This window comes from Athene noctua, chromosome 22 (assembly GCF_965140245.1).
Source record: "Athene noctua chromosome 22, bAthNoc1.hap1.1, whole genome shotgun sequence".
NCBI classification, from domain to species: domain Eukaryota; kingdom Metazoa; phylum Chordata; class Aves; order Strigiformes; family Strigidae; genus Athene; species Athene noctua.
This window is the reverse complement of record NC_134058.1, coordinates 8,465,488-8,478,647: the sequence shown is the minus strand read 5'-3', so window position 1 is coordinate 8,478,647 and position 13,160 is coordinate 8,465,488. Positions and strand designations below refer to the sequence as shown.

The window sequence follows — 13,160 nt, the reverse complement described above, 5'->3', positions numbered from 1 at the left end:
CCTCAAGCCCCACGTGCAAACCTGAGAGCGCCCTTTGCAAATCTTTGAGTCTCTCTGCAAATCCTCGAGTCCCACATGCAGATTCTCGAGTGCCGTGTGCGATTCCTCGAGTCCACTTTGCAAAACCCCCGAGTCCCCATTGGAAATCCTCAGCCTCCCCTTGAAAATCCTTCAGCCCCTTTTGCAAATTCTCAACTTCCCTCTGCAAATCCCAGCCCCGTTGCCAACTCACGAGCGCCATGGCAAATCCTTGAGTTCCACGTGCAAACCCACGAGCCCCCTGGCAAAAACCACAAGTCCCATCTCAAACCCAAGAGTCCCTTCTGCAAACCCACAAGTCCCATCACAAACCCACAAGCCCCCTGGCAAACCCACGAGTCCCTCCTGCAAACCCACGAATCCCACTGCAAATCCACGAGTCCTGTTGCAAATTCTTGAGTCCCATCAAAAACCCACGAGTCACTCTTGCAAACCCACGAGCCCCCTGGCAAACCCACGAGTCCCCTCTGCACACTCACAGATTCCCTTTGCAAACACTCAAGCCCCCACTGCAAACTCTCAAGGGCCACGTGAGGATTCTTGAGGGCCACGTGCAATTCCTCCATCCTGTGTGCAAATCCTCAAGTCCCGCTGCAAGCCCATGAGTCCCTGCTGCAAACCCACGAGCCCCCTTTGCAAATCCCCAAGCCCCATTGCAGATCCTCACACCCCACACATAAATCCTCGAGTCCCCTTTGCAAACCCCCAGGTCCCGCACGCAAATCCTCGAACCCCACTCGCAAACCCCCACGTCCTGTCACACACCCACGAGCCCCCTTCACAAATCCACGAGTCCCCTTTGCAAACCCTTGAGCCCCGTCACAAACCCACAAGCCCTGCTGCAAACGCTCAAGTCCCATCGCAAACCCCGAGTCCTGTGTGCAAACCCGGGAGTCCCCTTCGCAAATCCACGTTTTCCCTCGAGTCCTGTTTCAACCCCGTGAGCCCCCTTGCAAACCCACTAGTCCCATCGCAAACCCACGAGTCCCTTCTGCAAACCCACGAGCCCCCTGACAAACCCACGAGCCCTGTGGCAAACCCACAAGCGCCATCGCAAACCCACAAGACCCCTGGCAAAACCATGAGTCCTTTCTTCAAACCCATGAGCCCCCCTGCAAACCCACAACCCCTCTGGCAAGTCACAAATCCCACCGCAAACCCATGAGTCCCTTCTGCAAACCCACAAGCCCCCTCTGGAAGTGCAAGTCCCGTTGCAGACATACAAGCCCTCACTGCAAACTCACAAGTTCCCCTTGCAAACCCACGAGTCCTGTCGCAAACCCTCGAGCCCCTTGGCAAACCCTCGAGCCCCTTGGCAAACCCACAAATCCCCACTGCAAACCCACGCGTCCCTTTTGCCGACCCCCAAGCCCCATTGCGAACCTCCGAGCCTTTTAGGAGCAGATATTTTTATTTGCCGAGCTGGCGGCGCGGCCCCTCCGGCCTGGCACTGTTTGCCCCCACCCCACCGATTTCCTGACCCACAGACGGGTCCAAAGTCCAGCTCCTGCCCCAGGCTCAGACAACCAGGGATGAAGCCACCAACCTCCATCCCGCCCCGGGGAAATCTGGGGGTGACCTGTCGGCTTGGGGGCTGTGTGTTTCTCCAGGTCACCCCAGATGAAGAGGTGTTTGTTAGCCAGCAGCTAATTAAGTGTGATTAATCACCTAAATTTCAGTGCCCCAAATCCCTTCTGCAAATACTGTCCCCGCCGGTGGCATCACGGTAAATTAGGTGGATCTCGAGGTGACACCGCTCAGCAGCGGGGACATGGGGACGGGAGCTGGGCCCTTCCAGCACCGTGTCCTCCAGCGCCCGCCCAGCCCTGGGCACCCCTGGAAGCACCCCCGGGTGACCCCAGGAGACACCGGGGACCGGTGCCACCACCCCTCTGTCACAGCACCCCGCCAGCACCGGGTCTGGGCACCCCTGGGAGTGCCCTTGGGTGACCCCGGGTAGCAGCGGGGACACATGGACCGGTGGCACCATCCCTCAGGTGCAGCACCCTGATGGTACCGGCCCCCCGGGAGCCCCGGGTGAGCCCGGGCAGAAGCAGGGACATGGGAACAGGTGCCACCACCCCTCCGGTGCAGCATCCCCCCGGTACCGGGCCTGGGTACCCCCGAGGTGACCCCGGGAAACACCGGGGACCGGTGCCACCACCCCTCCGGTGCAGCATCCCCCCGGTACTGGCGCAGGGAGCACCCCCGCGGTGACCCCGAGTGACCCCAGGAAGCACCGGAGACCGGTGCCACCCCCCCTGTGCCGCGGCACCCGCCGGTACCGCCCCCCCCCGCCTCGGGGCGCACCCTGGCGCCGGGGCTCCTCCTCCTCCCCCCTCCTCCCCCCTCTCCGTTGCCATGGCGACCCCACTCCCCCCCCCCCTCCCCTCCCCACGTTGCCATGGCGAGCGCGAGCGGCGGCCGCCGTCGCGGCGGGCGCGGGGCTCGGTGGGCGTGTCCGTCGGGGCGGGCGGGGCGCTGATTGGCCGGCGGCTCCACGTGACGCGCGGAGGAATGCAAATGAGTTATGGCATCGGGCCGCCGCGCCGCCGCCTGAGGGAGGAGGGAGCGGCCGCGGGCCCGGCCCCGCCGGCACCGGCACCGGGACCGGGACCCCCCCCTCCGCCCCCCCGCCCGCCCCCGGAGGCGCCTGGGCCATGGCCGTGGCCGGCGGGAGCCGCTCCGCCCGGGCCGCAGGTACCGCGCTGGCCGCCGCTACCGGGCCCCGGCGGCTTTTGTCTGGGCCGGGCCGGGGACGGGGGGGGACTGAGGGGAGGGGGGGGGGGGGCCGCGCCGCGCATGCGCCCCGGGACCCGCCGTGCCTCAGTTTACCCACCCGGACACCCCCCGCCGCCCGCCCGGCCCGGCTCAGACCCCACCAGTGTCCGTGTCCCCCGCGCCGCTCCCCTCCCCGCTGCAGACCCCCCCATTTCCCACCCACCCCCCTCGTGTTTTCCACCCTTCCCCTCTCATCCTGCGCCCCCCCACCCCACGCTGGTTTTGCACCCCCTTATTATTATTTCCCGCCCCACACCATCACGTTTCACTGCTCACCATCATATCTCACCCCCTACAGTGCCCCCCCCAACCATCACTCCCACCCCTCACCGTCCCCTCGCACCCCCCTTTCTGATTCTGCCCCCCCTTAATTATTATTTCACCCCGTTTTTATTATTTCAACCCCTTCTTACTATTTCCCACCCCCCCATCATGTTCCACTCCTTACTATCATACCTGACCGCCCCTCTATTATATCCCACCCCCCACTAGTGTTTTTCACCCCCCCCACCATATCCCACTCCTCACCATTGTTTTTCACCCCCTCTCTGATTTTGCACCCCCTTATTATTGGTATCGCCCCCCCCCAACTATCATACTCCACTGCTCACTATTAAATCCCACCCCCCCTTATACCTGCCCCCCCCCCATCCTATCCCACCCGCCCCCCCCTAGGATTTTCCCACCCTCCATCATTTTGCACCCCCATTTTGGGCTCAGCACGGGGGGGTTCCAGCTCTGCAGCTCCTCCCCGTGCCAGCTGTGGGACCCCCCCGCACCCCCCCACATCACCCATCGCCCAGCAGTGCTGGAATTCTTCCCCCTTTTGTTTTTATTTCGGGGGGGGTTAATGTTTTTTTGGGGGGGGGTGTTGCAGGGGTCAGAACTGGGTTTCTTCTGTTATCTGTGGCTCGAAAGCGGGGTCGTCCCATCAGACACCCCAAAGTCCACGGGGGGTTGGGGTAGGTGAGGACGGGGGGGGCTCAGCCCCGCAGCGGGTGGGTGGTGGGAGCTGCTGGAGGCTTCCTGCACCGTGCTGCTCCCGGGGGGAATTTTGGTTCTGGATGGGCCCAGCGTGGTCCCTCTGTGTCGGTCACCGCAGTGGCCCCGTGTCACCCCACAGTGCCACCAGGCTCTTCGGGGGGGCGGGGGGGGGGGGGGGGGGAAATGATTCGTGGCCACTCGGAGGAGGAAAAGCGCTTCTCAGAATTTCTCCGGCTGGTGGTGGACACGTGCAGGCGGACAGACACGGGGCTGGGAGTGTCACAGCCCACAGGAAGGAGCAGCTGGGGACATGTGCTGCCACCCCCATGGACACGTGCACGTCCCGCCCCGTGCCTCGGGGCAGCGACGCCCTCAAGGGACACGACCCCGCGGGCCACCGAGGCGGGGGACGTCACCGCTGCCACGTCCCTCGGGTGCTGGAGGTGGCTGGCATGGTTTAGTTGGGGTCGTGCTGTGGCGTGGCCACCATGGCCACCCACTGTGGCCACCAAGGCCACCCACCGTGGCCGCTGTCCATGGTCTGCAGCGCCCCGCACCGCTGTCCCTGGTCCTGCCGCGATGGCACCCGTGGTGGTGGCACCCATGGTGGTGGCACCCATCATGGTGACGCCCATCGCTGGCAGCGCAGGGACACTGGCACGGGCAGGTGACCAGAGGTCCCTTGGCCTGCACAAGGCCACCAGCCATGGGTGGTTGTTGGTGACCATGAAGCCTCGTGGCCACCGCGGTGGCGGTGCTGCCTGCAAACCCCGCTGCGGCCTCCACAGCACCCATCCCTCTGTCCCTGTCCTTCTCCTGTCCTTCTGTCCATCCTCCTCCTGTCCCTCCCATCCGTCCCCGTCCTCCCACCCATTCGTCCCTCTTCTTCCTTCCCCCTGTCCTTCCTTCCATCTCTCCTTCCCTTTGTCCCTTTCCTCTCTCCGTCCTTCCTTCCATCCCTGCGTCCCTCTCCTACGTCCATCCAACCTTCCTTCCGTCTGTCCTTCCCTCCTTCCTCTCTTTCCATCCGTCCATCCTTTCTCCTATCTGTCCGTCCTTCCCTCCTGTCCTTGGTCCCTTTCCTCCTTTCCATCTCTCCTTACTTCTGTCTATCCTTCCTTCCCTCCCTCCTTCCATCCCTTTCCTCTTTCTGTCCATCCTTCTGTCCATTCCTTCCTCTGGCCGCCTTTCCCTCCCTTTCCATCCATCCTTCTGTCCGTCCCTTTCCTCCTCCTGTCTGTCCTTCTGTCCCTTTCCTCCTCCCATCTGTCCGTCTGTCCCTCCTTTGCTCTCTCTGCTTCCTTCCATCTCTTTCCTACTTCTTTCCGTCCGTCCTTCTGTCCTTCCCTCCTGTCCTTTGTCCCTCATTTCTTTCTGTCTGTCCCTTCATCCCTCTCCTCCTCCCATCTGTCCCTCTGTCCGTCCTTCCTTCTACCCTTCCCTTTCCTCCGTCCTGTCCGTCCATCCCTTCCCTACCTCTGTCCGTCCTTCCGTCCACCCTTCCTTCCATCTGTCCTCCCCTTCCCCCTGCGCTAGGGGCTCCCCCCGCCCCTCCCCTCCCTCAGCACCCGGGGCAGGATGCGGCCCCGGCCCCCTTCTCCCCGGGGGGGGGACCCACTGACCCCCCCTCTTTGAGGGGGTGGATACACTGTGGGGCCTCCCGCCGCCCTTCCTCCGTCCCGCCATCCTCCTCCTCCCCCTCCTTCGCAGTCGGAGGGGTCACGGCCGGGGGGGCCGCCGGCAGGAAGCAGCAGGCAGGGGGCTGCAACCCCCCCCCAGCCCCAGCGAGGGGTTTGGCCGCACCAGAGGTGCCAGGTTGGGCGACCACGCGGGTGCAAGGCCCCCCCCCCCGCCACAACCTCCTGGCACCCTCGGGTGCACCCCGGGGCTGGGAGACGCTTCACCCCGTGAACTTTCAAAGGGAGGGGCTTGGGGGGGGTCTTATCCCCATCCCCAACACCCCGAGAGCGGGGGGCTGCTCGGCACAGACACCCGGCACCTCATGCTGCGCCGAGGCCCGGAGCGGACGCCGGGTCCCAATTTTGGGTGCTGTGGGGTGTTTACTTTTTCCCCCCCCCCCAGCTCTAGCCTGACCCCCGCCGCCTCGTGGCACCCGGCACCCCGCCATGGAGAACGAGCAGCTCCCGGCCCCCCCGCCCGCCAGCAGCGCCGGCGGCACCGCCACGACACCCAGCAGCACCGGCACGGCCCGCCCGCCCGCGCCCCAGATCTCCGTGTACAGCGGCATCCCCGACCGCCAAACCGTCCAGGTACGCCGTCCTCAAAGAAGCGGGGAGGGGGGGGGGGGGCTGAACATCGGGGTGTTTCAGCACCAGGGTACAAGCCACCGCCGTGGTTTTACCCCCTCCCCAAAAAGGTGATCCAGCAGGCGCTGCACCGGCAGCCCAACACGGCGGCGCAGTACCTGCAGCAGATGTACGCGGCGCAGCAGCAGCACCTGATGCTGCAGACGGCCGCGCTCCAGCAGCAGCACCTCACCAGCGCCCAGCTCCAGAGCCTGGCGGCCGTGCAGCAGGTACCACGGGTGCGCCCTACGGCAGCGCCGCTCTGCCTCCCTTCCTCGTTTTTAATTTCTTTTTTTCCCTCCCCGACAAGGCGAGCTTGGCGGCCAACAGACAAAGCGGCTCTTCGGGTGGTAACGGCGCCCAACCGGCACCGGCGCAGCAGCCAACGGTGAGTCGTGTCCCCCCTGTCTCGTTACTCCGTCCCTCCCCGTAACTTTTCCCGGTCGATCCGGCACTTTCTGCCCTCGTCCCGTTCCAGATCAACCTGGCGACGTCGCCGGCGGCCGCGCAGCTGCTGAACCGGGCGCAGAGCGTGGGGCCGGGGGCCTCGGGCATCGCGCAACAGGCCGTGCTGCTGGGCAACGCCGCCTCGCCCGCCCTCACCGCCAGCCAGGCCCAGATGTACCTGCGGGCGCAGATGGTAAGGGGTGACCCCCCAAAAAAAATACCACCCCCCCCCCATTCCCCTTCCTTCCAAACTCGGGGTCACAACCCCCCGGTGTTCTCTCCCCAGCTCATCTTCACACCCACGGGGCCCGTCAGCGCCGTCCGGCCCGAGAGCCCCGCGCCAGCCCCGCCGCTGGCCCCGCCGCCCGCCCCGCCGCCCGCTGCCCCCCAGGTGAGCCCCCCCCCCTTCCCGAATCCACCCCACACACCCCTTGCACCCTCTGGGGTCCCCCCCTGAGCCGCTGTCTTTGCAGGTGCACAGCCTGGCCCTGCGCCCCGCTGGCCCACACCTCCCTGCCCTGGCCATGAAGCCCCCTGGTGGTCCCCCACCCCGGGCTGGGCCCCCTCGGGGTCCCCCACCTGACCCCCCCACCGAGCACCTCAAAAAAAATGAGGGAGGGCCCGACGCTCGCACCCACCCCCTGGCCCGTGCTGCTGCCCCCGCTGCCACCCACCCGCTCGTCACCCCAGGTAAGGTGCTGTGCTGTGGTGTGGGAGGGGTACCCGGGTGAGCTGGGGGAGCCACAGGGCATTCACTCTGAAACCTAATGATGGTTTTCTTGCCTGTACATGGGACCAGCAGCCCCATGTATCCACTTCAGGGGCATGTCACCCCTGCCCCAGGTGCTCAGAAAGTCAGGGCGAGGTGACAGAGCTGAGGGCTGGGTGGGCGCAGCCCTCAGACAAGCCGCTTGTGGGGTGTTCACTCTGAAACCTAATGGTGGCCTGCACTGGTGTTTCCTGCCCATTGGCACCCTGTCTGTATTTGGGACCTTATGGGTCCAGACACACCCTGGGTGGGAGGGTCTCAGCACCCATAGGGTCCTGGGGCCCCACAGGGTGAGCCTCTGCAGTGGGGTGCAGGGGGCTGGAGCAGTGAGGGTGTGGGCCAGGGGACCCCATGGGGTGATGGAGCCTAGGAGGTGCTGTGCTGCTGTGGCTCCCAAAATGGGGGACAGCCCCCCCAGGACAGCCTGAGCCCATCCTCCATCCACAGCAGGAGCTGGCAAAGCTGGTTGTCAGTAGGCACCAGAGTGAACAGATGCTAGAGCAAGGAGCAGCCTCACAAGGGGGGAAGGATCCTGGGGGTGGGGTCCATCGGGGCTGAGGTGCCGGTGACGAGGGGGGGTCCCTGTCCCCCGTCGCTGTCCCCGCAGCCTACGCCCCACTGCAGCCCCCCCAGTTCCTGCAGCAGCCGCCGAAGCCAATGCAGCCGCAGCCGCAGCAGCAGCAGTTCGTCATCCAGCAGCAGCAGCAGCAGCAGCAGCAGCTGGCGCCCCGCGGGCAGCCCCCCCCGGGCCCCCCCGCCGCCCCCCAACTCCAACCCCTGCCCCCCGCCAGCCCCGGCCCAGCCCCCCAACCCAAAGCGGGGATCCCCCAAGGAGTGGGGGGCGAGGGCGGCCCCCCCAACGGTCACCCCGGCTGCCACGCTGCCCCCCGCAAGTTCCAGCACGCCTCTGCCGTCATCCTGCAGCTGCAGCCCGCCGGCGCCACGGTGAGGGGCGTGTCCCCCCCCCGCCCCCCCCGACAGGGTTTGGGGGTGCGGGGAGCGGGGGGGGCGCTCATCTGTGTGCGGGGGGGGGCGGGGAGGGGGTGCATGGCGGGGGGGCGTGTGTCCGAGGCCTGCACGTGTGCCTGACCCACGCGTGTCTGCGTGCGTGTAGGTGGGCACAGTTGTGCCAGCTCCCTGCACGCGCGCGTGTGTACCTGGGTCATGCACATGCGTGTGCACAGCTTGGTCACTCACACACACGTGTGTGTGTGCACACGTGTGCTTAATCCACATGTCTGAAGGCACGCATGTGCGTGCATGTGTTCACCACACCCCCACACAGGCATGTGTTATGCGTGTACACGCTCCGTGCACACGTGCACAAACGTGTTTGCCTGCTCCGTGCACGCGCGTGTGCACCTGATCTGTGTGCGTGGAGGGGGGTGCATGTACCTGATTTGCGCGCGTGTGTGCACATGCGCTTGATCCACATGTGCCCGCTCCGTGCACACGCGTGTGTGTGCATGTGTGCCCCTGACCTGTGTTTGATCCACGCGTGTCAGACCCACGCATGTGTGCGCACGCTCGTGCCAGATCCACGCGTGCACGTGTGCATGCACGCATGGAGTGGATCTGCGCCCACACGCGTGCAAACACGCGTGACACCTTGTACGTGTGTAGATACGGGTGCCTGCTCGAGACACGTGCGTGTACACGTGCATGCCCGATCTTGCGCACGCGTGTGCCAGACACACGCACACACGTGTGCCGGCCGCCCCTGCGTGCCCTCGAGCCGTGTGCGTGCCCACACACCGTTCCCGCACGCCCGTGCCCGCCTGACCCTCTCGCACACGCGTGTGCCCCCCCCCCGCCGCCGCAGCCCCCACTCGGGGTCCCCGAGGGCACCCGCCGGGACCCGCCGCCCGCCCCGAGGAGCGCCGAGAGCCCGCCCGACGCCCCGCCGCAGCGCCCCGCCCTCTCGCCGCCCGCCGCCCCCCCGGGCCCCGACACCCCCGAGGGCGAGCGGCCCCCCACTCACGGTAAGACCCACGCCCCCCCCCCCCCCCCCGGTGGGTTGCAGTGGCGGGGAAACTGAGGCACGGGCGGGTGCGCGGCGCTGCGGGGGGGTCGGGCTGGGTGCCGGGGCCCCCCTGGCTGGAGGAGGGTCCCGGGGGTCCCCGCCCCGCTGCCCCCACACGCCGGGTGTTTGCGGGGGGAGGCGCCCACACCCCCCTCCCCCCCCCCCACGCGTGGGGGCAGAAGCCGCTGGGGGAGGCGTGGCCCCGCCCCTTCCACGAGGCCCCGCCCTTCGGCTCCGCCCCCTGGCGGCGTGAGCGCGCGCGCGCGGCGGCGGCCAATAGGGGCGCGAGGGGCGTGTCCAGAGCCAGGCCCCGCCCTCCCCGCGCAGCCGCCGCCGCCGCCCCGGCCCGGCCCGGCCCCGCCGCCGCCGCCGCCGCCGCCGCCTTTGTCCCCGCTCAGCCGCCGCCACCGCCGCCCGCGCCGCCTTTGTCCGCGCCCATGGGGCCGCCGAGCCGCTGAGCGCCGCCGGTGAGTGCGGCCCGGCCCCGCCTACACCCACCCCGGCGAGGCTCGGCCTGGTCCGGCCCGGCTCGGCCCGGCGGGGCGGCGGGCGCTGACCTCACTTCCGCATCCGCCCCCCCCACACCCCCTCCCGGTCCCGGCTCCGCAGCCGCGGCCCGGGCGCAGGTAGGGGCGGGGGAAGCGGGCTCCGCCGCCGGACAAAGGTGGCGGGGCCTACCGGGGCCTAGCGAGGCCTGCCGGGGCCTTACCGGCGCCTCCCGGGCCGTGCGGGGGTAGATGAGGCCTTACAGGAGCATACTGGACCTTACTGGGGGAGATGGGGGCTTACTGGGGTGTATCAGGCCTTACTGGGGCATACTGGGCTTTACTGGGGTAGATCGAGCGTTTCCGGGGTAGATCGGGGTCTACTGGGGCCTTGCTGAGCTGTATCGAGGCTTTACTGGGACCTTTCTGGGCGTATCTGGGGCCTTTTCAGGGTCTGCCGGGTTATTTGGGGGCTGTCTGGGGTCCGCCAGGATTTTTTGGGGTTCACTGGGGAGGTTGGGGGGCTCTAGCCTCCCACCCCTTTTTCCCCCTTCCCCCCTTTCCGCGATACATCGGAGCGTCTCGGAGCTTACTGGGACCCACTGGGCCACACTGGGAGCGGCAGCAGCTGCTCTTCCCCCCGCGTCCCCCCCGCCCCCCCCCCTTCTCCTCCTCCTCCCCTCCCCAGGCAGCCCAGCTGTATGGTAATACAGGCCCCGGCGTCACCGCCGGCGTCACCGCGTCCCCGTAACCACCCGTGTGTGTGTCTGTGTGTGGGTCCCCCCCCCGCAGAGCCGCCCGCCGACCGCCTTCATGCTCAGCCCCAGCCCCTGGCCAGCGTTCCCGGCATGACCTCGGGGACCGGGAGCTCTGCCTCCACCGTCGCCGGCGCTGCCCCCCACAATGGTGAGAACAAACCGCCCCAGGCCATCGTGAAACCCCAAATCCTCACCCACGTTATCGAGGGCTTCGTCATCCAGGAAGGGGCAGAACCATTCCCGGTAACGTATCCCCCATCCTGAGCCTGACTTGCTTCGTGGGGCTGGATTTTGAACGGGGCGGGGGGGAGGGAATTGGGGGGGGGGGGGGGGGCACCCGCTAGTGTTTTTTTCCTCACAGGTGGGGCGCTCCTCGTTGCTGGTGGGGAATCTGAAGAAGAAGTATGCGCAGGAGCTGCTGGCTGAGAAACTCCCACAGCAGGACAACACCACCACCACCGACTCCGAAATGGAGGAACCTTATTTGCAAGGTAGCGCCCGGCCCCCCCGAAATGATTTCTTCCCTGAGCGAGGTGTGGTAGAGCCTCGCCCCCCAACCCACACAACCGGGTGATGTTTTGGGGGTCCCCCGCGGCTGAGCTGGTTGCGTTTCTCTCTCTGGGTGTCCCTCCGCGCCCCCCAGAATCCAAAGAGGAGGGGAACCCCCCCAAACTGAAGTGCGAGCTCTGCGGCCGCGTTGACTTCGCTTACAAATTCAAGCGCTCCAAGCGCTTCTGCTCCATGGCTTGTGCTAAGAGGTAACCCCAAAACCTCCCCCAGTAACTCATGCAGCCCCCCTGAAAGGATCCAGCCCCCCATCACCCCCTTCCCTCCCCACAGGTACAACGTGGGGTGCACGAAGCGGGTGGGTTTGTTCCACCCCGATCGCAGCAAGCTGCAGAAACCTGGCGGTCCCCCCCACGGCCGCCGTCGGACCTGCAAGGGGACGTTGCCCACCCTCAGCAAAGACACCAAGAAGCAGGTGAGGGCAGGGGGATGGGCAGGATTTGTCCCCGGATCGGGGCGGGGGGACACACGCACACGGGTGGGCTCTGAGGCCGGCGCTGCTCCGTCCCGCAGCCGCCGGTTTCTCTCTCGCCGGGTTCGGTGCCTCTTTCCGTGACGGCGTCGTTGCAGCTCAACCACAGCCAAGAAGATTCGAGTCGTTGTTCGGATAATTCGAGCTACGAGGAACCGCTCTCCCCCATCTCGGCCAGTTCCTCCACCTCCCGCCGGCGACAGGGCGAACGCGACCTGGAGCTGCGCGAGATGGAGCTGCCCGACGTCCACGTCCGCGACCTGGCCAGTATCGGCCACCGCTTCCTGCCCAGCGAGCCCAGCAAGTGGAACGTGGAGGACGTCTACGAGTTCATCCGCTCGCTGCCAGGTGAAAAATAATCAGGAGAGGACGGGACACCCCAGCCCTCCTCCCCCCCAACACATTTTAGGGGAGGAGAGCGGGTTTCGCCAAGGGCTTTGCTGAGGTTTCCGGTTCTTTCTGCGCAGGCTGCCAGGAGATCGCGGAGGAGTTCCGGGCGCAGGAGATCGACGGGCAGGCGCTGCTGCTGCTGAAGGAGGATCATCTCATGAGCACCATGAACATCAAACTGGGGCCGGCCCTCAAGATCTATGCCCGCATCAGCATGCTCAAGGACTCCTAGAGCCGGTTGGGCGGGGGGGGCACCCATAGGACACCCTCCTCCTCCTCCTCTCTAAACCCCTGCCCAGCCCTGGGGAGGGGGCTATGGGGGGGAGGGCTATGGCAGGAGAGGTCAGGGGGAGCCACTTCTGAGCACAACCCAACCCCGGGGCAGCCCCCCCCTTCCCCAACGCCCGCAGGGGTGTGTATATAACCCTTAGCTATAGTGCCCCACCGTATGGGGGGGGGCCACCCCCTCTTCTCTGGCAGGGAGGGGGGGGTCCTTGTGTCTCCCCCGTGTGTCCCCCCTCCCCTCCCCAAAACGGCAGGGCGAAGCAGGATGATTGCCTTAACATGTGCCCCCCACCCCCCCTCCCCGCCAGGCTGGGATTTGGGCTACCAGCCTCCTGGGTGGGAGGGGGGGGGTCTGTTGGCCCCCGGGGGGGGCAGGTCTTGGGGTGCCCAGGGAGCAGAGAAGGCGTCACACCCCCACCTCACGCTGGGGCTGTTTTGGGGGCACCTTAGTAGAGGCTGGTGGGGTGGGGGGAGGGGGCCCCCCCAGGCAGGTAAGGACCCCCCTACACACACACCACCCCCCCTCCCCTTTGGCCGCCATGGTCTTTTTAAGAAAAGAAAAGGGAAAAAAAAAAAAAAAAAAAAAAAAAGGAAAAAAACACACAGACCCAACACCCCCTTTTTTCCTGTTTTTTTTTTGTTTTTAATAAACACTGAAAAAAAAAAAAAAAGAAAATCTCGGGGCCCCCCACTTTCCTCCTCCCCCCCCCCCATCCCCCTGGTTCCTTCCTGGGTCAACTGGGGCAGCGCCAGAGGATGTCCCCAAGTGCCACGCGGGGGTGGGGGGGGGATGCTCCGTGGGTTTTGGGGATGGGGCTGGTGTCACCTCAGCTGCCCTCCTGGCCTGTATCACC

The 13,160-nt window shown here is 66.3% G+C and overlaps 1 protein-coding gene across 2 annotated transcripts; it reads left to right on the top strand.

Moving 5' to 3' along the window:
• Positions 1–2,587: 2,587 nt before the first annotated feature.
• PHC2 (polyhomeotic homolog 2) lies at positions 2,588–12,982 on the top strand. Of its 2 annotated transcripts, XM_074924968.1 has the most exons (15): positions 2,588–2,739; positions 5,887–6,074; positions 6,182–6,340; positions 6,421–6,498; positions 6,589–6,750; positions 6,844–6,948; positions 7,031–7,247; positions 7,934–8,271; positions 9,149–9,308; positions 10,627–10,835; positions 10,954–11,083; positions 11,236–11,350; positions 11,433–11,574; positions 11,673–11,979; positions 12,099–12,982. In XM_074924968.1, the coding sequence occupies exons 2-15, from the start codon at positions 5,931–5,933 to the stop codon at positions 12,251–12,253; spliced, it is 2,421 nt and encodes an 806-aa protein (XP_074781069.1). In that variant the 5' UTR covers positions 2,588–2,739; positions 5,887–5,930; the 3' UTR covers positions 12,254–12,982. The 2 variants fall into 2 exon arrangements, with proteins under 2 accessions (XP_074781069.1, XP_074781068.1); XM_074924967.1 differs by having other exon boundaries at positions 6,589–6,948.
• The last annotated feature ends 178 nt before the right edge of the window (positions 12,983–13,160 follow it).

What these genes read in the sequence shown, in the direction of transcription:
- PHC2 (XM_074924967.1), top strand. Translation starts at nt 5,931, where the DNA reads ATGGAGAACGAGCAGCTCCCGGCCCCCCCGCCCGCCAGCAGCGCCGGC. An exon ending in CCACCCGCTCGTCACCCCAG is followed by an intron (nt 7,248 to 7,933) that starts GTAAGGTGCTGT and finishes CTGTCCCCGCAG; the next exon opens with CCTACGCCCCACTGCAGCCC. An exon ending in TCCATGGCTTGTGCTAAGAG is followed by an intron (nt 11,351 to 11,432) that starts GTAACCCCAAAA and finishes CCCTCCCCACAG; the next exon opens with GTACAACGTGGGGTGCACGA.